Raw genomic sequence first — 26,642 nt, 5'->3', positions numbered from 1 at the left:
TTGGTAAAGAGTTAGGGTATGGTGTTTTAGCTATTGGATTGTTCATATTAGTAGTTGTAGTTGTATATATTATGATTATGATTATAAAATATTTGGATCGTCGAGCACGTGATGCGGCTCAACAAGCACGCTATGAGGCTCAACGAGATAGGGTGACTATGTCAACATATGACAAATCTAACCCTTCTCAATTTGATCAAACTGAATGTGCAGTGTTTTTGGAAGATTTCACAGACACACAAACATATCACAGTTTACCATGTGAACATATATATATTGTGAGGAATGTATTTTCAAACTCATATCAGAATATGATATATGTCCTATTTGTTAGAAAATGCATGTAACCCATCCATGAGATTTTAAGTGTCCTTTGCAAATTATAATTTTGGTGCCCAATTTTTTTTAAGTCATATAATTATAAATATATAACATTAAAAAAAAAGTTAAAGATTATACTTTCAATTATAAGAATCTCTAATAACTTTTAATTTTTCAAATAAATTTTACTATCATCAAGATCATAAAATCTAAGTTTATTTTAAAATTTAGTTATAATAAATATTTAATAAATATTTATTTTAACATGCATGCACGCACGCATGAGCGCACGCACGCACGCATATACGGACAACTTATGTTAAAAAAAAAAAAAACTGTGTGGGCGTATAGCATGACCTCTCAAACATTATTACATGTGACACACACAGTCTTCCTATGTATTTCTTATAAAATTGCTATTTTGAATTTGCGAGATTAAGACACCATATATGTGGACTAGCAGTACAATGATAGTATTTTTTTTACAATGATAGGTGTAGTTACATGAATTACTGCAAGGTAAGCTACAATAAGGGATAATCTTTAACATATTGGTGCTTCCGGGTGAAATCGCAACATTCTAGCCTGTATATTTACCAAAAAATAACATAAGCTAAATGCCGAGAATCAAAATAATTTACAACACTAATGAGGATGTCATACCATCATCATTTTCCCAAAACCGCATCAGACCATTGGTGTTTATGGGTGAAATCGCAACATTGTAGCTTGTATATTTACCAAAAAAATAACATAAGCTAAATGTCGGGAATCAAAATAATTTACAACACTAATGAGGATGTCATACCATCGCCATTTTTCCAAAACCGCATTAGACCATCAGTTAATCTTTAACATATTGGTGCTTATGGGTGAAATCGCAACATTGTAGCCTGTATATTTACAACAACAAAAAAAAAAAAACAGAAGCTAAATGCCAGAAGTCAAAATAATTTATAACACTAACAACTAACAAGGATGTCATACCATCGTCATTTTCCCAAAGCCGCAGCAGACCATCAATTAAAGATCATACTTTCAATTGTTATAATCTCTCTAAAAAAATTTATTCTTCAAATAAATTTCAGTGTATAATATATTTATTTTAACACGCATGCATGCACACGCGAGCGCATGCATATACGCACACCTTAAGTTAAAAAAATGATGCCCCTAGAATTTTGGTGGCCCTGTGCAGTTGCTCCTCTGTAACATCCTCCAGAACCCTCCTGACAGTCATTCACCTGAAAGTGGCCATATAACTAAAATAGTAATATTTAGTTTGGTAAGTATTGTAGTCGGTTGTATTTTATTTATTTTAAAAAAGAGGAATTAGATCGTCGAGCACGTTGTGCGGCTCGATTAGAGAGAGTTACAATGTCAACATATGACACATCGAACCCTCCTCAATTCGATCAAACGGATTGTGCGATATGTTTGCAAGATTTTGCAAATGCACATTCGTATTCTACTTTACCATGTAGACATATTTTCTGTGAGGAATGTATGTCTACGAGATCGTGAGCTGTGCGGTCGCTCCTCTCGAATACCCTCCGGAACCTTTTGTATGAACATACTCTTATCATTTGCTTCTTCTAGCTCATTTATTTGTAATGATATGCCTATTTTTATAACCATATGATATGATTTGATTTTGAGAATTGCCTATCTGTTTAATTGGTGGTATGGTGGACCTTTATGTATGATCAATGATGATCACATTGACGGTAGAAGAATACTACAAGAAACTAATGAGTTTAGAAGTACTGGTACTACAAGTGTAGAGAAAATGCCAAAGTCGTTTTCATGGGCACTAAAATAACTCCCCAAAGCAATGGAGTACTGTAATTAAATATGTATGTTTTGTTATGTGTGATCAAATGGTGACTAAGACCATATGTCTTGAATCTAATAATTGACTCAAGTGCTCATACTACATGGTTTGATTATCTTATGTCGAAGCATTCTCTAGATTTTAACTACATTTATCTATCATTATAGTGTCTTCATATTTTTTTTATTAGGAAGATATATCTTATTCGTTTATAAAAGATCAATTAAGTTTTAAGCGACCGTTACTATTTTTATATATTTGACTAAAAAACACAAATCTAAAATGAGGGGATCCAGTATAACATGTACTACATGCTATATAAAGGCTAGTGTAGTGCAAATATATCACTTGTAGAAACTTCACATCTCAACTATGTTGGCACCTCAAGCACCACCAATCATTTGCAGCACCACAAACAAAATTTCATTGAAAAGAAAGCAATTGAACATTGGGGAGACTAGGCCAAAACTCAAGAAAAACAGTCATCTGAATCTATAAGAAGGCAAAGTCGTCCTATTGCGAGAAAAAACCTCAACAATAACACAGGGAACATTATCCCACCAATGATCTTCCCGATAAGTTACACTAAAATTTGTGAGCTTATCAGCACAATAATTTTCTTCCCTAAAAATATGAGAAATTTTAAAGTTCATAAGAGAACATAAATAAATAAAATTATACGAACGATTTCTGAGTTTCCAAAAAATTATATGGTGATTATTGAAGGCATCCACCTTAGTTTAGAGTCACATTTCAGCCAAAAATTATGCCAATGATTTTGATGAGCAATTTCAATAGCAGGATAGCTGCAATTATTTCAGCAAAGAGAGAAGATTGAATACCCGGATACAAAAAACAAAAAAAAGAATACCCAGATACAAGCTAAAGCAATCTTTCATTCCTCCACTTGAGTCACAAAAATGCCTCCAGTTGAGGCATGTCCCGGAGAACCCCTCGCTGCACCATCGATGTTCGCTTTTATCACAGTCAGAGGAAAAGACCAAATAACCTCTTGTATCTTCGCAGCAGGACCAAGATAATTCATAATATTAAACTCTTAAAGTTTGAAAGTCAGTAATACAATTGGACATAATACTCTTAGACAAGTTCCCGACCATTTGAACTAAAGCAGAAATAGAAGAGCAAGATTGATGTAAAGGAACTCGGACGTTATGAAAACGGACCTAATTACGAGCAAACCATATAACATTTAGAGAGAAAATAATGGAGGCTAAAGCAACGTCTCTAATTTGAGTTTTGGAAGAAGCATGAACAATCTGAAGCAAGCCAATAAAAGAGTTCAAATTGATATGTCTATGAAGCTTAGTGGACAACCAAGACCAAAGTCTAGCAACAAAAGAACAATGAAGAAACAAATGAGACGAAGTTTCGACAACCAGACCACATAAGCTGCATTTAGAAACCATAAAGCAACCTCTCTTCTGTAAGATTTTATCCGTTGGAAGCTTATTATAAAGCGGCCTCCAAAACAAGACAGACTTGGAAGGAGGAATGAAAGATTTCCAAATTAGATTTCCCCAAGAAACTGAATGAGTGGTCTAGTGAAATAGGCAAAAGCATTTTTAAAAGTTAGTTCGCGACCAAATGAGTCTGTTAGTCTTGAGGGTAACTAAAAAATATGTCATCTAAATTGAGGAGAGAAAATTAAGGAACATTATTTTGTCATTTCATTAAATATAGTTATTTGTATTGCAATGTTTAAATGTGCGCTCTTTACTCTTAAATCAAGGTCTTACATACATATGAAAATCTCTCTTTATATTTAGAGGTCAAGATCCTCCAATAAGGGTGTAGTTGAAGAGAAGTATGGGGTTAAAAATGTCATCTAAATTGAGGCAGGAGAACTAAGAAATATTATTTTGTCATTTGATTAAATATAGTTATTTGTACTACATGCTTCCGATAATTCTTAAGGGTAACTAAGAAATATATCATCTAAATTGAAGGTGAAAAGCCAAGAAACATTAAAGTACATTATATATAATTGAATCATATAAACGAATTGTTCCTTGTGCCCGAGTATAAAAACTAGTTACAATTACAAACGTGAACATGTGTGTATCAGGCTCAAATATTGATGGTTGCATCCCATAGTCTTAGAAGTCCATTACGACCCCCGCTGCATATCCTTTTCCTTTCCAGGTCTGAAGCGATACATCTTACCTGCATGTCAAAAAAGGGGCAAAGTCAACACAGGAAAATAACCGATTAAAATAATCAGCAATAACTTTTAATGAGCCATATTAATTGTCACTATAAGGAATGATTTCATAGAGAGGTTGGAAAATATTTAACTTTTTAACTTCAATGCAATAGTTATTATCTAAAGGAGTGCTACAGTTACTTAAGTAACTTCAACATTCTGAAGGATAAATAGCATCCAGAGAAATAACAAAAAGCAGGGATTATTATGTGAAAATAGGTACATTTACATCAGGCATTAGAAATTTATGTATGAACACGGCGAGTTGATTTTGGAGGCAAAGAATATCACAAAGGAATTATATCTCAAAATTTTACCAGGGGAAAAAACTATATTTTAACCATACCTATTTTGAAAGTATGTTAAGAAATTTGAAATTACATGACAGCCAAAAAACTGCATACCATAGCAACTGTTTTTTGTGGTGTTCTGTAAAGCTGCCAACCAGCCATCTTGGACCCGCTGGTGCCAGAAGAAAAACTACCAAGTCTCTCTTGGGGCCGATGAAAAAGAGAAAGAGAATTATCAGCTGCTCCAATACCTAACCAGTGCTCCCCAGCATTGATAGATAATATGGCAGCATTGTGAACTGTTATATTTTTTGCACACCTTATACCTCCTGCACATTCAATGAATACAATGTTACTAGGTGACCCCAAACTAATTTATAACACTATTGAGGATGCCATACTGTAACCCATAAAATAGATTCCAGGGACAAACCGGTAGAATCAAGTTCTCAAAGTAGGGATTCCAATGATCTAGAATAGAATCCAGTACCAAAGAGAGATTATGCAAAGCATAATATTGAATGAAAGAGTTTTTTGGAGAAGAAGATAATTTGTTGAATATTGATTGATTGTCAAAATGAGGCACCATGCCTTTAAATACAACCCTCAGGGCTAAAATAGTAAAATGACATACGATAAACTATTATTTAAAATAAACTACATAATTCCTATAACACATACCATCATCATTTTCCCAAAACCGCAGCAGGCCATCACTTGACCCTGCAATAGAAATTTAACATTTCAGTAAGATAAAACACAACAATGAAATTCTCTACAAACAACTCTCTCGTCAAGAAGTGACAAAATAGGATAATCAAATCACAGCACAGCCAAATTGGAGGTACAAACCTGTTATTATTCCTCTATCTAATGAAGAATATTCAACACATAATATTGGTCCGGCATGGCATGCTAGCACAGCATCACATGCTCCTCGTGAAACAGACCATATTCTTGCCGTCCAATCATCGCTACCAGTAATAACAGTGTCACCTACCATTCTTAGTGACCTGTGTGTTTATATAGAATCAGATATTTGTTCACATTTTGTAAACACAAAGTAGAAGAGAAATAGAAATATATTTCTTGTTTACCTTATCCATTGTGTATGTCCTGAAAGTTTATGCATCTGCCTACTTGCACGAATGTCCCACATGTTGGCATCCCTATGATACATGCACCGGATTAAACTCTAGACAATTAATGTATGACAAATATCTGAATCACAAAAAAAAGAGTATCGAGAGTTGTAATTTTTTGGGGTAACATACACGTCTCTTCCAGCCGCAGCTAAGATTCCCACATTGTCATCATATTCCATGCATAAAACAGCACTAGAGCAACGACCAACAGTTGCAACACATCTATCAGTTCTTACATCCCACATCTTCACAGTGCCGTCATGGGATGCAGTTAGCACACGCTCACCAGAGAGCGTGCGTACACAGCTGACCTACACGGTTTTCTAAATTAAGTTTCAATCATCCAATGTGTATATTTTTAAAAGATTCGCAACATGTCTAAACTGTTCACTGCGGAACAAGACGAAATATTTTTAAAATAAAGAATACCGGTCCGTCATGGCCTTTAAGCTCTTCTAAAAGTTGAGTCGTCTGCTTGTCCCAAACCAAAACAGACTGATCATCAGAACCTGACACCACTTTCCCCCTGTCTGAACTTATGGCACGGACAGTCCTATATTGAAAGTGAAGCAAGGTTGCACATAACTACTCATTCAAATATGTTAACAACCATACAAGAAATTGAGAGAGAGAGAGAGAGAGAGAGAGAACCTTGTATGCCCTTTTAAAGTTGCCCTGAGTTCAGAACCACGAAGACTTGGATCCCATATCTTAATCTGCATAATTGTACAAATTTTAAGCACATACATTGTTTTGGGTACAAAGTAATTCCACATCGAAGATGATGACACTTACTGAGCAGTCTGTACTTCCACTAATAAAGAAACCAGCATCTTCACGGTCACCCACCAAATCCCACACTTCTCTCTTTGTAACACAGTGGAGAGCAGTAATGGCACCATTATGACCCCTAAGCATGCGAACATTTGTTTGAAGCTTCTTCTGCCCCCCAATTGATGAATCTTGTTTGCGAGGAGTCCCATTCTCATTGGTGGCTAAAATTATATGGAAGTAGTGCAAAGTGATACTGGAAGTTATTCAGGAGTCAAGGAGACATAATTGTCCTTATAAATTATGTTATAACAAGTACCTGAATTGCCTCCATCAGACGTCCATCTACGAACACGACTAAATGAGCTGGATCTAGATGTTGTGCTTCGGCTGAACATACTATGCACCCAGCTTCTACCAACACCGGTTCCCTCAGTTGGTTGCTGATCCTCATCTTTGGTGTTTTTTGAATGTGGGGATGTCAATGCAAGTGATAGGGAAGACTGTGCCTTCATTGAGGTGAATCCCCAGTACCCATTACGTAGTTGTTGGATATGGGATAAGAATCCTCTGATTTTTATCTGAATCGACCATACGAGAAACAGTTCTGTTATAATTCATGCTATGAGCTCAAACTTTCAGTTGTACAAAATCAAGACAATAGTGACCATTAACAACTGCTTTAGTGAACATTAACACCAACTATACAATGTAGAATGGAACAAGGCTGCAAACAGAAGCATACTGATGCGGGTATAGTATTTTGGGTTTACTGAGATCAACAGTTTGGCATACTGGTATTTTGTTGGAACTTAAACTAGAGTTTCTTTTATTAGCATTTTTATTGCTTGGGAATCACCAACACTCAAGATATAGCACTATTTGGTATCCCTCTATAAAGGATTTATTATAAACATAAGAGTTAAAATTTCAAGAAGCGTCGAATTGGACCTTGAAGCTTTTTCATTAGCTAAGCTGATTCAATTGAGTAAAAGAGTAATGATATGATAATTGATATGTCTCTATATACTTGCAAAAGCTCTTCTCCAGATCCAAAATTACCATGTCTTGTAATTTTAATGAATATGATAATTCCAGGGATATAGTTCAAACTTCAAAAAGTAATATGAAGTGAAAAATAGAACTAACTTACAAATTGTTTGGATCCGACGTTGTTCCTCTCTGCAATTGTTTCGATCATGTACCAAGCATCATAGTCAGGAAGTCCTAGCCCAGCCTTAATCAAGGCAAACAATCTCAGTATTTAACACAAAGATACAGCTCGACTTAAATTAAATTATAGAAGATAATATAGAAATTTAAGCACATGAACAGCCAAAGCAATACCATGTGTGAAGCCAACACAACAAGCTGTGCAGTCGCCAGAGATGCGTAGTTGGCTGACCTGACAAAAGAAAACAAATTCATTAACAATATTTGTTCAGCTTAGTTGAAATATTTGGATGCTTAGTTGAAACAAATTCATAAATATGTGTGTTGAATCATAATAAATACAAACATTAACATTACGCTATATAGTATATTTACATGATACTATCAATGTATAGTATAAGCAATTTAAATTTAATAGAATAATATATCACGTAGTAAAATCACAAGAACGATAGTAAAGACTAAGTAAAACTATACTCTAATACTGCCAAGCCATAACTACTTATTTACACCACATCTATAACAGATACATAAATCCATTTGCCGTTCAAAAAAAAAGATACATAAATCCATACATAATCAGTGTTGAAATTATCATTAAAAGCATAACTACTAGGATGAAAAACTCTTTTCTGAGGTTTGAAGGATGAGGAAGGGGAGGGGGGTGCGGTGAAAATAGTGGCAAGGATAGGAGGACATATACAACAAACATTTTCTTTAGGTAAAAGAAGATAATATTATTGAGGATAGAAATTATAACAGAAAAGGGTAAACAATGAGGAAACTTTTTATGAAGAAAAACAGAATACAATTAAGGAAAAACAAAATTAAATGTATGCAAAAAATGTAATCCTTACTCATTTGGAGCTTGCTCCATTAAATGGTCAAAATATCCTTCCCAAAACCTGCAAGGGAAGTGCATGAACATCAAACACTCCTTTATGACCAGCACAATATGAATTTCTGATGATAAAACGATGTAGAAATAATTACATGCAAGGCATACCGTAGCTCCTCCCAAATAGATAGAGAAATAAGATGACGTTGGACATAGTCGGGCACATTATTATTGTCTTTCTTATACATATCAGAAGAAACCTCAAGAGCATCTCTAATGGTCAACCAGTCACTTCGTGATGTTGCACGATTGATAGCTGTTTTGAGCTGGAAAAATATGAATTTAAAAAGAGACATGTTAACAAAATCTTTGAAGAAAAAAATATTAACTCAATTAGAAGGGGGGAGTTACTCTTAGAACTTGGGTGTGGCCTAACCCAACCCCGCAAAACCAACTTGTAAGGTGAGAACTTTTCAAGCCTTAAAGAACTATCTAAGACATGTCTTTAGTCGATGTGAGACTCAAGGCATTCCCCCTCACACTTAGGACTAGACATCTTAAGCATGGACTGATACAAGTTGAATAACATGGATCTCAACAACATATGCGGGTGGAATAATAGAGATCTTAGATCAACAACATATCTAGGAAAGGCTCTGATACCATCTTAAAATTTGAACTTTAAGTCTAATTTAACCCCACAAAACCAGCTTGTAAGGTGAGGACTCTCCAAGCATTATAAGCATTATCTAAGCCATATCTCTAGTCGATGTGAGATTTTCATTTGTTGGTTCTTGCCATATAGAAACAAATTATTTAGGCTTAAGTATAATCTTAGTCCCTCTAGTTTTATAAAAATTGTAATTTGTTGGCTCCACTGTTGTTATATAGAAACAACCTGCTTAGGCTTAAATATAATCTCAGTCCCTTTAGGTTTATAAATATTACAATTTGGCTCCCTTAATTCCGGTTGCAGAAATTTTCTGAGTTAAAACTGAATTTAAATCCATTCGCCAATGGGTCATTCTAATGAAACAGGGCAGTAGGAGTTGACAGTTGACACTGTTTCCTGACTTTGCTAACCAAAGGTGAAAAGTGGCCATGAGGAATCACTCTTTTCTTTCCATCGCCTCATTCTGAAAACGCATCAAAGAAATGCTTATGTCTCATCATTTCCTTAAGTACAAGTATTACTGATTGGACTTGAATTACATCAAATTCAAATTGATGATTTGAAAGACTACATTTCTGTAACCAGGACCAGGGGAATTATATTGAAACTTCTACAACAGTAAAGGGATACAACGTACATTTACTTTCAAAGCTGAACCAAATTGTACTTGAAAATAGATCATTTATAGATTTCAATACTGAAACACATTGAGAAAATTGATATACTGTTGGCACACCAGATTGCAAAGGCCAAATATAAAAAACCAGACTCGTGATTTGTGGAGGCATCAGAAAGATAGTTTAATATCAATGTTGGATGATAATCCCACCCTAGTGTTTTGGACACTTTATTGTGAGGAAGGGGAAGTCAGGAAACGGGTTTGATATAGATATTGATAATCAAGGGAGATGTGACTCCTAAGTTTATAAGCTGACCTCGAGTTTGCTTGGCGGCATATCAAGATTGTTATTATCACAATAAATAAATGTCACAGATTTAATAATTCCTAATTATTTATTATCTGCAACACATGGAGCATTAAAAAGCTTAACATAAAAAGGCTAAGCATTTGCTTACCAACTCTTTCACTGCAATAAACTGTTCCTCAGTGAGCTGACAATGCCAACCCTGATAGAATAAAAAAGGTCCAGCAGAAGCTTTCTTACCCCAGAAAAAGAAATAATAAATTATTAAATTATCGGTAAAACTACTAACCGAATGCATATGCTCCCTTATACATTCAACAAATCCACTGCCACCAATTCCCTCTGCATCAGATTCAATCAAAGCTGCAAACCCAACCACATAGTCATATTTTGGCAAATTTTTCTGGCTGCTAATGAAGAGTAGTTTTTCTAGTAACAAACAAGAATTATTTGCTCCTCGAGTATTAGCGAGAAAGATAAGATCTACTAAAACAAGATACCAAGTATTGTTCCATATTCAAAGGATGAGAGAGGATCATCTGTAGTTTCCAATTGAAGAAGCCGCAACCATAAACCCTGTGTGACAAGAAAACATAATATTAAAAGAGAGGAACAAATTAAATGATAAAATATACAGTTTTGCAATTGTGCTCACAAATACACACACACACACACACACACACATAGAGAGAGAAGGAACATATTTAATTTAAAACATCAAAGAAGTTACCTGCAGCTTAACCTGAATGTCCAGTACCATAAGGTCCCTTTCAGCCTGAAACCACAAAATCAATAATGTTAGGGACCATTTGCATCAATTTGGCGCACAAGTAGTACTATCCTTGAAATGTTAACTTACAGCTCTCTCTTGTGGAGTAAGATTGTCTGCTAAAGGATCCTTGCTGCTCAACAAAGGAAACAAATTCCAAGGTCAGAAAAGATGGGGATATCATTTAGAGATAGTAAGACTGTTCAGCTAGTTAGTTGGAGGGAAATAGTTACATAAATAGAAGGATGCAAGGGTGAGGGATTATTCAGGTTTACTAGCACCAAGTAACCAGAGCTCTGCTCAATCATAAGGTGAAACTCTTGGAGAAGAGATTTTTCTGTATTCTCGGTCAATAAAATGGTTTAGTTTTTGGGAGGGTAAATTTTAAAATAACAGGAAATGGAAGTGCAATTTGAGCTTCTCTTAGAGAGGACTTTAATTTTCTAAAATAGAAAATAAATAAAAAGATGTATCAACCCTTTCTGGCATTGCTTGCATTACCTTGGAGTATGCCTTCCAGAGTACTCAAAGGCATTACTAACGGTTGAAAGAATCTGTTTCCTCTTTTCTTCTTGCTCTTCAGTTCTGATGTTTGACGGAAATCTATCATGAGTATATTTGGCACTAGACCCTGAAAACATGAGAAGTGAAAACTATATCCAGTTTAGTTGACATTCACAATTTCATTCAGCTAGAAAATTTGAGATAAATACTTTGTTTCACCTGATATTCCAACAGCAGAATCTGATACCGTTATAATCTCAGGCTCTACCACGGATGAAGGAAAAACTGACATAGGGTTTTGACCCCTTCCAATTGCATCTTGCAGCTTATCAAGAACAGTATTGTTGTTTTCATCAAAACCTACCCCTCTCTCCAAATAATCCAAGAAACCTTGGGATTCAAGAAACTGAGCTATCTGCAAAAATCAAATTTGAAATTAGTATAAAGGCGGAAATTTTTTACAATGAATGAAGAATACTCTTAGAATTCGGGGTTTGGACCTAACTTTACCCCCAAAAGCTAGATCAAGCGGAGAGAATTGTTCACGCTGTAGAAGAATCAGGGAAATCAGATTTGGTTCTCTATGATTTAATTTATTCTCTTTATTTTCATTTTTTATTCTGAAATTATTAGTCATTATTACTGTTGTAATTCCTTTTCCTATATAAACAGTCTAAGACTGTAGTAATAAGACATGAAAGTAGTATTCCATTACTTTCTTCACGAGCCTTATAAGGACTACTTTGGTGATATCTCTAGTCCATGTGAGATCTCAACACACCCTGTCACGTTTAGGACAGGATATCTGGAGTGTGGACAAATGATGATAGCCAATAATGTCACCCCCAAATGCCTAGAACTTAACATCTAGAGTGTGGACAAAGATGGGCGACATATTTCAAAAAACTTACCATGGGCTCTGACGGTTGGTTGGTAGATCGAGACCGCTTCTTCAAAAAAGCTTGGTTGTTGAAGACCTGAGTAGCACTATTTTCCTGACACCAAAAAAAAATTTGCTAAGTTCATAACAAGGTATTCTATGGAAGATTGGAAACCAAACCATTGAAACAAGTAAAATATCCATACTAGAAAATTGCGGTAACCACTTAAAAATGTTGCAAAGAACTTTAGGAATATCATCCTGCAAGAAATAGAGACAATACATCAGACTAGACACTATGTATTGTGCTACCAACATGTCTGGTTTGTTACATATGAATGCAATGCACATAGAAATGTATTGGTGGTCCTTCTCAATTGTTGATTCCTATTTTGAGGATGGACCATAGACATAGAGAGTCTAACAGAAAGCACAAATCAGTCAATAAACGAACAAACCATGACTTGGTGTTCATAGAAGTTTTACCACTTAAGCTCCATGACGGTATAATTAGTCATTAGTCTAGCTTATAGTATAAAAGGGATAACTTTCATTAGTCACCTTTAAATAACTAATTTCCTAGGTTTAATCCTATATTACCTTAATGAACACGGTCTATTATCCTCATCAGAATGAACTTGTAAGAGTCCATTAGAACCAACTCAATAGCAGTTGGTCTTGCTCCACACACACACACACACACACACAAGATATCCTGGATTGGTTTTACCAGAATCCCAATCACCTCTTGCAAAAAAAATTGGCATAATTGAATGATTTGAAAGAAACTGATGCAGTCATCGACTGTTGAGGACTGGCTGGATTTGTTGCTGCCTGAGTAAAATAAAAAGTTTAACAGCTACCGTGACTTTTGAAAAGGTCGAAGACTCAGAAGAAGGAATGGGTGGCACAACTGAATCTGAATGTTGGTGTGAATGCAGTGGAACACAGGCTATCGGTGTTGCATTCCTTGTCGGGAAAGTTTTGTTCAAGGCCATGGGTGGGCTTACTGAAGGCTCTATATACCATAGATGAGTTTCATCGTTAAGAGAGTTTGAGAGAGAGATGAAAAACTAGAAATTTGAATTGTTTATTTCACTATCTCATTCACTATATACATTAGTTGTGTTCATCTACTGTAGTTTGAGCTCTTACTACCCTGACTAACAGTTCAGTAACTACTCAAACTGAAATAACCAACAAAGAACTTATTAAAGCAGCAAGTTAGTAGAGTATTAGTACTCTAGAACACAATATACGGTGCAGCCAGTAATAGTATATGATATATACTCCTAGCAAAAAGAAGACTCTTAATCCTAATTGCATAAGGAAACAATGATAAATAACCATGAAAATATTCCTAAAAGAACATCTATAAGATGCATTGAAGAGATTCTAAGATAGACTATCATATTACGAGACAATACCTAGATATTATAATATGAACCAATGCTTGGTCTTTCTATCTGATAACTTAAGATTTAAGGAGTGTCTAATTTTAACATTTACAATTTGAAAACTTGTCTACAAAATATAAGCATTACTGACTTATTGAGTTAAACAATGATAGTAGAAATTTTAAATGGTATACCACATCAGAGTTTTCTAGTGCAATAAAATTACTTAAACGGAAAGAATAAAGCATGGAAAGTAGTAAATAAGTTAGAACCCAAACATCACCTTAGCTGAAGGTTGTGTTCTTCTCCCCATTGCTTAGCCCTAAGTTTAGGAAAGTGCTCAGATACACTATATATTCCAGTCTTCATTTCATCAATTCCAATTACATTGGGATGTATTAACTTTGTGATCTCACCACGCAAAAAGCTGAATTCTGGTTCAGGAATAGGTGGAATTTCCTCTGATGTAGTGATACGATTATACTCAAGGTCCACAACAACTACCTACGAGAGGTTAAAAGACAACATTTTTTAAAATAGCAAAACCATTGTTTGAAACAAACAGAATTTCCCTAACCGTTGATGACATAGAGAAAAGGTACTCTTAAGCACCAAATCAACAATTACACTCACAGAGAACTTAACACAAATAAAGTAACAGTACTGCAAAAATAGCATCCCCCTACTTAGCATTTCTAATTTTGTAAAAATGACAATTAATTTGATATTTAAGCAACTTAAATTATCATATGTTATTACCAATCATTTAGTTTAGTTTATCAAGATTTTTCCACATATGGAGTGAAACAATTTGTCTCTGACGCTGCTGTTTGAAATCACCTATATATAATTTTAGTCTAAATCCAGGCTTCATCATGAACATACAGGCTACGGAATGTAGAAAGGCACTAGTCCCTGACTCTATCCTGTTAATAAAATATTACAAATGAAACTTTTGAGAATAAAATACAAAGTATCATAAAGTTGTAAGTTGTAACACTAAAGATCAGGAATTAACATTTAACAACCTAAAAGTATATTGTAATCTTTTTTTTTTACCATTCATATGTGTCACAGTCTTCCATTACAAATAGGTAATCATTAGCAATGATAGTGTAACTTTAATTAAATGAAGAATAATTTTTTTTACAGCCAGCTAGTATTCAACAACTATATCAAATACATAACTACAGTCTACAGGGTGAATTACTTGGTAAGAATCTGGACATTTTAGAATAAGTGTGGTGATGTTGATGAGGAACAAGAGAAGTACCGACTTACACCATCCATTGTTAGCCCAGTGGTATCAACACCAGAATGGAGTCCCATCATATATGGTGTAGGAGCATCAATATAATCTACTCCGCTGTAAAACAGCAATGGAATGTATACATGCTTGAGAGAAAGAAAGAAAAAAAACATCAGAAGCAAGTCAACAAAAGGTGTCAGCATTTTAGGAAAATAGGATGACAAATTACTATCAAATGTGATATGCATAAAGAGGTGGAACAAGAACATTTCGAGTGGGACTGCTAAATAGACACTACTCTACCCACATTAAATACAATAAATAAATTACTGGGGAGGGGAACATATCTATTTGAGAAGGTCTATTTGAGAAGGCTTGCTTAAACAATTAGATATACTGATTAAAGGGGGGAAAACAGATGGGGCTGCAATAAAAACAGGAGGAAAATGGAACTCCAGACTGAAGTGCAGAAGTAAAGGATTGAATACCTGCCATCGGAATGGGTAGATTAGGTGACAAATGGCCTCTGATGCAAGAGTTAGAAGTGAATATCTGCCAAAAGAAAATACAGACTAAACAATCATTTTACAACTGAGTTGAATATACAGTCTAAATGAAAAATTACCAAACAACTGAGATAAAATTGAGGGAGAATTATGATCAGCTGCAATATTTACTACAACTGGAAGCTTGTCATCAACACTAATTCACCCCAAAAATAATCATGCAGGAAATATTGATAGAGTAAGTACTCCAAATCTCAATGTATCAGGCACTTTTATGTAAATTAAGTAACTACCAGAGAAGTGGTTAAATAACAAAAAGAAGTGAGTAGTGTATAATAAAAGAGGACCTAGACTACACAAATATTAATGGGAGTACAAAATCTAATGTATCATCAGTTTGAAGCATAGAGAAAATACAGGTGAAACTTATATAATATACAATGATATTTATCATGGCATAGATGGAAGTCAAGAAACCAGATCGTTGTCACTGGGGATGTCAATGTGACCCATCCCAAATGTAACTTGGAACTATTTCAATACTAATAGTCATAAGTAAGAAAGGTACTTGTTTGCCCGAAGTAAAATCCTCCTCTCAAGCAGCACTGCCGTAAAAAGTCTTATGAAGTTGTCAACATCTAAACACTGTACCAGAGGCTGGAATGATATCTGCATAGAATTTAGGACGGTTGTTAATTAATGAAGCAGAAGCAAACAGCTAATAAAATCTCAACAAGTGTTCTACGAGACCATACATCAACATGGGGAAGTCCATAGTTTGGTGGAGCCTCTACAGAAAGCAGACGATTCTCAATAGCAAACAGAACTCGCTCCTTTCCAGGATTAGGTAAAGGTACATTGGACACCATATGTGCTATAATATCCCATAGTGGCTTGCTGAAATTTTTTAGAGGTGGGAACATTAAAAGCAATGGAAACACAATATAATGGTTTTTCACGATTAATCTAAGGAAGCATAGTCACATTCACGACATGTAACGAAAACAAAACTAAGCTATATGTTGATTTCAAAAGGGAAAATGAATAAACTGAGTTATGTGTTGATATTTTAATGAGTTGAAAATTATATTACTTTATTAGCTACTGTATAGAATATACAAAAAGGCTTTGGTTGCTGTTGTGTAAAACATACACAAAGGTTGTCATAATCTCAATAGCTGCTGGGTCCATAAGAAAGCTGGTTAAGTTTTTTCCGTCATGGAACACAGATACTTACCTACTTCCAGTTGGCGAGAAACATAGAACAAACAGTTCCTCTAGGGCACTCCTTAGCACACTGAAACTAGGCGAGCGTGAAACTAGACAGATGCATTTGTCAGCATAGGAATTCCCCTGTATCCTGTAGGCCTCCAGAATATCTTCACAAACAGGATCCCGGAAAGAAATGCAGCTCACATAGATTTTTGAACCATCACCCTCTGTATCAAACTTTTAAGTCAATATAATATTCAGAAGATATAAATGATGCAAGCAAACCAAAATAAACTTATTGGAATATCAAATCACGACTTAAAAAATGTTTGAAAAACATGGTAAGAACGTAAGGGCATCATTACAAAAGTAAAATGTAGCTGTAAGTGTGAAATGTTAAATTATTTTGCAGGTTTGAAGGTCCAACATTACTCTTTCTCAAGATATTTGTGTAATTACAACCTCATATCATTGTGAAATATATCACCAAGAGATTGTCACTACTACTGGAAATTAACTTATCCTCTCATTAGCTATATTTTACAACTTTTCCTACGGTAAAATTTCCATATCATTGTGAAATATATCAAACAAACAACCTAATTATTATAACCTCAAAAGAACATTTCAACTAATACCACAGTTATCACTATAAAAATGGGCCAATATACTTACAATCTTTAATCATATAATAACCAAACATCATGACCTTGTTCCTAAGGTTCACCAGGTAAATTAAGTTCCTAAACCATCTATTCTGGAAGCTTTGATAATCAATGTCTAACTTCCTAAGATACTTACGCCAAAATCAAAGCACAAGAAATAACAACAACATTGACCTAACATAACTCTCCAATATAGCTTATAGCTTATACAAAAACATATCGACTTTCTTTTATCCATAAGCACTTATTGCGCCTAAGTTGCTTAAATCATCAATGCAGGAATCTTCGGTTAAAGAATGTCTAACTTCCTATGATACTTCCACCAAAATCAAATCACAAGAAATAACAACTTAAGGTAAATTGGATAGAAAATGCTAACACAAAAGCATACCGGTCAAAACAATTGGATAACTCCGCGGAAAAGTGGAAGGATCATTAGGATCAAATCCTGACGAATAAAACACAACACCAGCCGGTAGAACACACTGAAATGAACAATTCAGAAATGAAAATCAAAATCTGAAATACAGTGGAATGAGATCTTGATTGTTGTTGATGAAATTACTTACAGTTGGAAGCTGAGGAGGTGCAGGAGGGTAAAGAGTGTGAGTAGAAGGTGGATATTGATCGAGAAGAGAAGGAAGATACATCCAACCAGGACCATGGTAACCTTTGGTTCCATCAATGGATCGAATCTCTGGTCCGATCCCGCACACTACGAAGTATTCGAAGATTGGAGACATTTCTGGAAAATTGTTAGTGGCGATCTCTGGAACCGCCGTGAAAGAAGAGCGTGCGCCAAGATCTGGTTTTCGTGAATGTGAATTTGTGAAATGAATTGAAGGTAGTTAAGGTTTTTGCACCGAAGTGCAATTCAGGTGGTTAAGCTTTTCTTTCTGATGAGGGGTTTATTGGGAAGAAATAGGGAAAGGGGGGAGAAGGTAGAAAAAACGTCAAATGAAATCTTTTATATTATAAGCTTGTATACACAAGCAAACTCTAAACCCTAATTCGTTTTCCCTGTTTTCCCTCCATTTTATCTTGCAATTTTTATTAAAAAATAATACAATTTTGTCTTGACTAGGATTCGAACTCGCAACCCTTCAATGGAAGACAATATTTTCAACCACTATGGCAAGTATACCAATTGTGATTAAAATTATGTGCAATAATTGATAAATACCATCAATTTTAAAAGTATATCATATCAAAATTATTGTTGACTATATTATTCATCACGAAATATTTTTATGTCTTTCCTGATCAATGATTTTTTTTTCTACCGGATCCTAAATTTAGAGAATAATTATCATGTGAGATTTGGAAAGTTATTATCACGTGTAATTTGGAAAGTTATTATCAAACTCAATTCTGCTAAATCAATTTTTTTTGCAATACAACCATAGTCATGTCACTAATCACATTCATTATTTTGATTTTAACATTGCAGATTTAATATTAACCGATGATCAATTGATACAATATGCACTAGCAGACCAATTGTGATTTAAATTATGTCCACAAAGTGTTAAGCTCCATCAACTTTCATATGAAAGATTTCATACGACAATTAAGCACCATCAATTTTCATTGCACAATTTAAACAATTAAAAACCGATAATCTCTTATATTATAAACTTTCTAACATAAGCTGACCCTAAACCAAATTTTTTCCCCCTCTCATTTTCTCTTTCTTTTTATTGCAGCTTTATATTAAAAAAATACAGATTTGTCATCGAACCTGCATCCCTTACTTACAATAAAACCTTTCAACCGCTAAAACGCGTGCTTCAATTATGAAAGAATTTAGGAATCCTAATATGTTAACCCCGTTTTCAATAAATTTGAACGGCGGAATTAATCACAATTTTTATTTATTTATGGATGTCTACTTAAGTTTATGTTCTTGATTATGTCTTTAATTTTTTTTTAACCTTTAATTATCATCAATTTTTTAACCTTTAGTTATCAGCAATTTATTTTTTAATAAGTAAACAAAACGATGAGGTTCCAAAATTTTTTAAAAAATATATAAAATAAGCACATAAACAAATATAGAATAATTAGTCCATGAAATTCCATATACTACTCTTATTGAAAATGCTCTTAGAATTTTTGTATTTTATTTTTTATTGTTACATATTACACCTAATTAGACCCATGCACCACATGGGTCAAAGTTCTAGTTCTTACGGAAATGTCGCAAAAATATTTATTTATTTTTGACGAAAATCTTATGCAAGAAAATCAACAGGACGATAAATTATGATTAAATCAATTCTTCAATCTATACCTTCATACATTATGAGTATTTTTTTGATTCCGTCCTCTATTTGTGACGAAATTGAAAAGTTGATAAATTCATTTTGGTGGGGTCATAACAAAGAACAGTCTAAAGGAATCCATTGACTCTCTTGGGAGCGGTTAGCTATGCACAAAAATGCGGGTGGCTTGGGTTTTAAAAGTATTCATTCAAGCTTTTAATTATGCGATGTTTGGTAAGCAGGCCTGAAAGTTACAAGCTAATCCGGGTAATTTACTAGATTATTCAAAGCTAAATATTTTCCTAGAAGCGACTTCCTTAGCTCAAGCATTGGGCACAACCCAAGTTACGTGTGACGAAGTATTTGGAGTGCAAAATTTATTGTTCGTGGTGGCTATAAGTGGAGTATTGGAACGGGTTATGATATACCGGTTTGGGAAAATAGATGGGTGTCTAAGGTTCAGTTTTTACAAGACCCTTGCAACTGGATCCAATGTTAAGCTATTTGAATGTATCTGACTTGTTAATGGCAAATGCAAAAAAGTGGAATATGCCTCTTATTTGCTCTATTTTTAATAACAGTAATGCAACAAAAATTTCGCAAACTCCTTTATTAGAGTCGGTTGTTAAAGATAAATTGATCTGGAGATTGAGAAAAATGGACACTACTATGTTAAGAGTGCATATCGTTACTGCATCAATGAAGCAATTAACAGAACTGGTTTGCAAATCCCGGGTCAATGGAATAAAATTTGGAGAGCTGAAGTTCCGCCAAAAATTAAGAATTTTATTTGGCGATTATGTCGAAATTGTATTCTGACTCGTGCTCGCCTTATTCAAAAAGGCGTTAACTGTCCTGATATTTGTGCTCTCTGTGAAAATGAACAGGAAAATAATTTACACATATTCTTCTTGTGTAACAATGCAAAGGAAATATGGAAAAGTGTTGGATGGTGGAATACTTTGCAAACTCACTTGTAGCCTAATAATATTGCAGACATTTTCTTCTCTGTGTTACAGGTTTTCAATTCAAATCAAGTGTCACTTTTCATGGTTTTGTTATGGAGTATTTTGCAACAAAGAAATGACAAGGTTTGGAGAGACAAGGTTGAACCGTTTCAACATGTACGTGCACGTGCTATCAACTTGCTTACAAATTGGAAAGGTGCACAGAATCACAAGAACTTGCACTCCCAGCAACGACAACATAATACTGCAATTTGTTGGTCAAAACCTCCAACTGGTCGGTACAAATGCAATATAGATGCATCATTCTCCAAACAGCAGAACAAAGTTGGAATAGGTATGTGCATCCGAGATGATCAAAGAAGGTTTGTTTTGGCCAAAACATAATGGCTATCGCCTATTACTGATGTCAATATAGGAGAATCTCTTGACTTACTCGGTGCTCTCAATTGGGTCCATGACTTGCAGCTGGAAAATGTTGATTTTGAACTTGATTCAAGAAATGTTGTCACTAGTTTCCATAGTAAACATCCTAACACGTATGAGCTTGGAGATATTATTAAGGATTGCGTACATGTCTATAACACTTATTTTAGAAACTCTCGTATCGAGTTTATTAGGAGACAAGCAAATGAGGTTGCTCATGCCTTAGCAAGGGTGGCCACATCTCTAACTAGTTTCCACCTCTTTATTGATGTACCCATATGTATTGGTAACATAGTTAATAATGAAATGTTATAAGTCTTTTTCCTTCAAAAAAAAATATTAATAAAATCACCCTGATTGTACCCAAAAAAAAATCACCCTGATGAAATCAACCCGCTAATTTTTCTGATTAATAATTCTAAAATTAATTAACTTTGACACCATTGAAAATGGAGAAGGATCTTCTCAGATATATTTTACACGAATTTTCTCCAGTTTCAATCAAGGTTGTTGAATTTTTCTCTCTCTTCTTTTCATGATTTTTAAATTTTTAATTGAATGGTCGTGATGTCACAGGAGGGGAAATGTACGGGAGAGAATCCACTCCAATAGAATCGTGTATTAATAAAGAATAAATTTAAAGAATGTTTTTATAAAAAAAGACAAAAATTTGTTTTTTAAACTAGAATTGTGTATTATTGAGAATAAGTCATTAGTTCAGTTGGTAGGACAACACATTTTATATATAGAGGTCGAGATTGAACTTTGATGCTTCATTTATCCATCTTAAAAGTGGAATTTTTAGTGATTAAATTACACCTATCTGACAAAAAAATATTTAGGATAATTTTTTTTTTTTGTTAATAGGATAAAATTTTCTAATACATATCTTAATTTTGTATTTTGTTTTTCTAAGATATACAAATGATTTTTAAGTGGTATACTATACAAAACTATTCTTTACGGTTAGAATTAGATAATTAATTCTCGGACAAATATATTGGTGCATTTTATAACTATGTGAGGGATGTCCTCTTCCCAACCTTTCTCTATAGTTGGTTGAAGAAGTTTATTTCATCCGTATTCATTTATTTTGCAATTTTGACGTCAAACACTTTTTTATCATTTGTTTGGTTTTTGTTTCGCTTGCTCTTTATTATTTTTATTGATCGTTGAATAAATTATTCAGATTTGATATTTTATACATTTGTTAGTGATTTTTATTTGTATTGGTAGATGTAATTTATACAGCTCTTTATTTTTATTGTTGTTAGATTTGGCATTGACAGATGAAGATAAAATAGAAGAGAAGTGTTGATGTTGTGCTTGCTTAATTGGTTAGTTGGAACCTCATATTGTTAACCATGACCATTTTTTTTTATGCTAGAAAATAGCATAAACCAAAGATGTCCCAGTTTTTAGAGATTGCTCAATTTACATTTATTCCGGGCAATTTTGGATGCTTCTTGGACCCAATGGATGTGGAAAATCAACATTCTTGAAGTTGAAGGTACCATTGAACCCACTATACTAAGATGAAGAGTACTACGGAAGTAGAATTAATAATAAGGACGATGATTTCATTTTTTACATATGAAGAGAAAAAAATAGAGGCAACCAAATGTTAGTTGGTTCAGTGGTGATTGACGCTGAACTTGGTAGGAAGAATCACGGTTCGATCCTCCGCAACTGCATTTGGGAGGAGACCAAAACCACTTGATGTCAGAACTCGTCCCGAACTCTGAACTACTAGGACCTCCTCCCCAGAAATCAGAGGGTGAAAACAAAAAAAACCGAGGCAAAAGGCAATTACTATTTCCTAATCAAGAAAGTATCAAGTCTAACTTATTAGATAAGCTAGTTATAGTGCAATGCACATTCATATATTCAGGACTTAAGTGGTAGTTCAAATGTTCAATCAAAGATCTAACAATCTAGTAAAATATTCAAAAACAACCATTTCCCAAATGTATGAAATGAATGGCTTAAAATCAACTTGCATCCAAATTATGGATTGTATTTGATTTTGATTTTGATTGAATTGTCCATGTTCCATATGTATGAATTTAGTAATATTATTTTTATAGATAGATGAAATGATATACTATTAAAAATTCATACATATAGCGTCAGTTTGATTTGTAAAATATAAATATTTGACAGAACAGTACAGTATAAGACAGAACAACACATGACAAACGTTCAAGGTATTGAACAAACTTTGTGTTGTACGATGGACAAAAGGTTATTTTTGTATTTTAGACAACTTGTGCTGAGGACAAAAAGTTGTACCGTGATTCTGTGGAGGCAAGAATTTCAATTTTTGTCCTGTCCCTTGACCCTCAATTTGTCCAGTACCAAAAATAATTTTAAAATCAACGAAAGAAGTTGTCATGTCCAGTCCCTTATTTTCCTTATTTTTTAGCAAATCAAATGCATAAATAAAACAGAGGGATGGGATTCCAAACTCTATCATGGTGTCCGACCTAAAAATTTTGATATTTAAGTTGGTTGAGCTGGAAATTTATAAGACAATAACTTAATAATAATACTACTATTATAATGGCAAAAAATGGTCAAAAAATAAATGCTTTTAAAATACCGGGGGCTTGAACTTGTCAACTTGTGAACCACGGAACTGCTAAAAAGCTTACTAAAACTCTAAAACTCAGTCAAACCAACCACCTTATTTTCAACGACAACACAACATGATAACAACCTCGTTTTTTCCTTCATCATTCTCCTTATTCATCCTCTTCATTCTCTCCGCCGCCACCTTGTTCCTCCGTCGCAAAAATGACCGGAAAACTCCACCAGGTCCACGGGGATATCCAATCATCGGTAGCCTCCACATGTTGGGTACCCTCCCACACAGAACCCTCCAAGCCTTATCCAAAAAATACGGTCCAATCATGTCAATACGGTTAGGACAAGTTCCAACAATCATTGTCTCTTCATCTTCAGCTGCAGAACAATTCCTCAAAACAAAAGACGTTGTTTTCTCAAGCCGTCCAAAACTTGAAGCTACTCATTATCTCTCTTATGGTTCTAAAGGTTTGGTTTTCTCTGAATACGGTCCTTATTGGCGCAACGTAAGGAAAATTTGTACTTTGCAGCTTTTGAGTGCTTCTAAAGTCGAGTCGTTTGCGCCTTTGAGGAAAAGGGAAATGGAACTGGCTATGAAATTGGTGAAGAAAGCTGCTAGTTTAGGTGAAGTTGTTGATGTTAGTGAGTTTGTTCATAATGTTATTGTGGATATTGTTTATAAAATGGTGTTGGGGTGTAGTGTTGATGAAGAGTTTGATTTGAAGGGACAAATTCAAGAGGGGATGGAACTTTCTGGTGCTTTTAATCTTTCTGATTATGTTCCTTTTCTTGGTGTTTTTGATCTTCAGGTATGTACCATGTATAGTATGCATGCAATTTAATCATTATAAGGCCTAATTTGATATTCTTAAGTTACTTAATTTCAACTTAATTATATGATTAATGGGGATTTGGATATCACACGGTTACTGCATGAAACAGCTACAGCATGGAATCCGGATCCTGATTAGTGTTTTTTTTTTTGTATTAACCCTCTAGTTTACTCAAAGGAAGGGGTCTATTAATCCAGAGTTCGATTAGTGTGGTTTGTGGTGTTTCTGTTCACCAAAAAAAGACACTGTTATAACCTTGACAAATTTGTTCAAAATGTTCTCTTTGGTGTTCTGATGTATGTTTCCTTTATTGTGGTCTTTCGGATTTGAATCCTCTCAAGCGGTACACATTGTCTAACAGTTGCAAAGCAGCTAGATTTGGGTGGTAAGAGTGTTTCTCTTCTAGAATAAATGGATTTACAATGTGTGCAAGCAACGCAGATTTATGGTTGCCACATTTTCCCGCATTTGCTGCTTGTGGACCGCAGTCTGTCTGTTAAAATTTGGACAGTTCACATCTCAATAGCATGATTTGTGTCAAAATATACTGTTGAAATGTGAGTAGTCCGATTTTGATCGAACAAAATTTGATCTACAACTGCAGCAAATGTGACTGTATGCGATCATATGTGCAACGACTGTAGGGTATCCATATAGTTGTCGTCTCTCATCCACACACCGTGTAGTTAGTTGTAGGTCCACTGCAATCAAGCACTACACTGAACTCAAATTATAAACTGCAAAAAATAGTCATATTTGGTGGAGCAAAATTGAACAAATTCTGTCATATTTAATGCTATTATCCTGGCTGGGGTCATACTTTAGATTGACTCATTTGAACTTATTTAATGGCATAAGTACTTGTGACATAGAACTTATGAAAACAGTTTATGCATGTCATAAACGGCTTTCTGCTTGTTTCCATAAACTTTTTACATAGCTACTAAAAACAGCTTATAGCATATATAGAAATGGTTTTATTTTATCTTTTGTTATAGAAATAATTTATAGATAAACACTTATATGCTATAAGCACTTAAGTAATAAGGTACTTGTATATTCAAACATGACCTAAGTTATTTAGCTTTTACTGTCAGGGATTAAAAAGAAGGTACAAGAGAACTAGTAAAGCAATGGACCAAGTGTTGGAGAAGATAATTAAAGAACATGAACAAAGTTCACATGTACAAAATGAAGAGAAGAAACATAAGGACTTCGTAGACATTCTACTATCACTGATGCACCAACCGATCAACCCCTCTGATGAACAAAACCATGACATTGATCGAACAAACATAAAGGCGATACTATTAGACATGATTGCTGGTGCATTTGAAACTTCTGCGACCGTTGTGGAGTGGGCTTTATCCGAGCTCATAAGACATCCAAGAGTGATGGAAAATCTCCAACAAGAGCTAGATAACGTGGTTGGGGTGAATAAATTAGTGGAGGAGAATGATTTGGCAAAGTTAAGTTACTTGGATATTGTGATCATGGAGACCTTAAGATTATATCCTGCAGGACCACTTGTGCCACGAGAGTCAACAGAGGACTCTACGATTCATGGTTATTTTGTATCGAAAAAATCAAGAGTAATTGTGAATTTATGGGCAATAGGAAGAGATTCTGAGGTATGGTCTAATAACGCTGAAGAGTTTTATCCAGAGAGATTCATAGGTAAGAATTTAGACTACCGTGGACATGATTTTCACTTTATACCATTTGGTTATGGTCGAAGAGGATGTCCTGGAATACACTTGGGACTAATTACGGTTAAACTTATTGTCGCTCAATTGGTACATTGTTTTTCTTGGGAACTTCCCTCGAATATGACTCCAAATGATTTGGACATGACCGAAAAATTTGGTCTCTCGATCCCAAGATCCAAACACTTGCTTGCTGTGCCAACATACCGTCTTTCTGAAGAAGCAACATGAGTACATGACCAGTCAAGTTTATTTTAGTTCAAGGATTGAACTAATATAAATCTATATATACTACTTAGGTGTCTGTCTTGTGTCTGTATTAAATCATTGAATAACAATAATGGATTAGAAATACAAAAATGATGTACAAAATGAAGATAACTCGGTATGAACATCATATATTTCATACATTGAGTTAAAAACTGTGATTTCTCTGACATTATGGTATAAATAGGGAGATTTGTATACATTTTAAAAATAAAATG

The 26,642-nt window shown here is 34.4% G+C and overlaps 2 protein-coding genes across 3 annotated transcripts; one reads left to right on the top strand and one right to left on the bottom strand.

Moving 5' to 3' along the window:
• Window positions 1–4,123: 4,123 nt before the first annotated feature.
• LOC123916512 (DENN domain and WD repeat-containing protein SCD1) lies at window positions 4,124–18,338 on the bottom strand. 2 transcript variants are annotated; one of them, XM_045967984.1, is made up of 31 exons: window positions 17,947–18,338; window positions 17,769–17,862; window positions 16,738–16,939; window positions 16,256–16,397; window positions 16,069–16,169; window positions 15,483–15,546; window positions 15,027–15,140; window positions 14,029–14,249; window positions 12,555–12,609; window positions 12,380–12,463; window positions 11,688–11,883; window positions 11,466–11,595; window positions 11,055–11,097; window positions 10,926–10,970; window positions 10,696–10,771; window positions 10,485–10,558; window positions 10,347–10,397; window positions 8,765–8,922; window positions 8,616–8,663; window positions 7,933–7,990; window positions 7,739–7,822; window positions 6,905–7,166; window positions 6,610–6,809; window positions 6,466–6,530; window positions 6,244–6,367; window positions 5,944–6,125; window positions 5,767–5,838; window positions 5,522–5,682; window positions 5,351–5,392; window positions 4,784–4,998; window positions 4,124–4,339 (listed from the first exon to the last, which is right to left on the bottom strand). In XM_045967984.1, the coding sequence occupies exons 1-31, from the start codon at window positions 18,118–18,120 to the stop codon at window positions 4,244–4,246; spliced, it is 3,633 nt and encodes a 1,210-aa protein (XP_045823940.1). In that variant the 5' UTR covers window positions 18,121–18,338; the 3' UTR covers window positions 4,124–4,243. The 2 variants fall into 2 exon arrangements, with proteins under 2 accessions (XP_045823940.1, XP_045823939.1); XM_045967983.1 differs by having other exon boundaries at window positions 10,347–10,558.
• Window positions 18,339–23,566: 5,228 nt separating this feature from the next.
• Window positions 23,567–26,640, top strand: LOC123914375 (cytochrome P450 CYP736A12-like). The gene is made up of 2 exons (XM_045965499.1): window positions 23,567–24,427; window positions 25,549–26,640. The coding sequence occupies exons 1-2, from the start codon at window positions 23,741–23,743 to the stop codon at window positions 26,386–26,388; spliced, it is 1,527 nt and encodes a 508-aa protein (XP_045821455.1). The 5' UTR covers window positions 23,567–23,740; the 3' UTR covers window positions 26,389–26,640.
• Window positions 26,641–26,642: the final 2 nt, after the last annotated feature.

This window comes from Trifolium pratense, linkage group LG3 (assembly GCF_020283565.1).
Source record: "Trifolium pratense cultivar HEN17-A07 linkage group LG3, ARS_RC_1.1, whole genome shotgun sequence".
Classification (NCBI taxonomy): Eukaryota; Viridiplantae; Streptophyta; class Magnoliopsida; order Fabales; family Fabaceae; genus Trifolium; species Trifolium pratense.
Note: the sequence above shows the minus strand (reverse complement) of the source record. Positions and strands in the feature narration are given on the sequence as shown.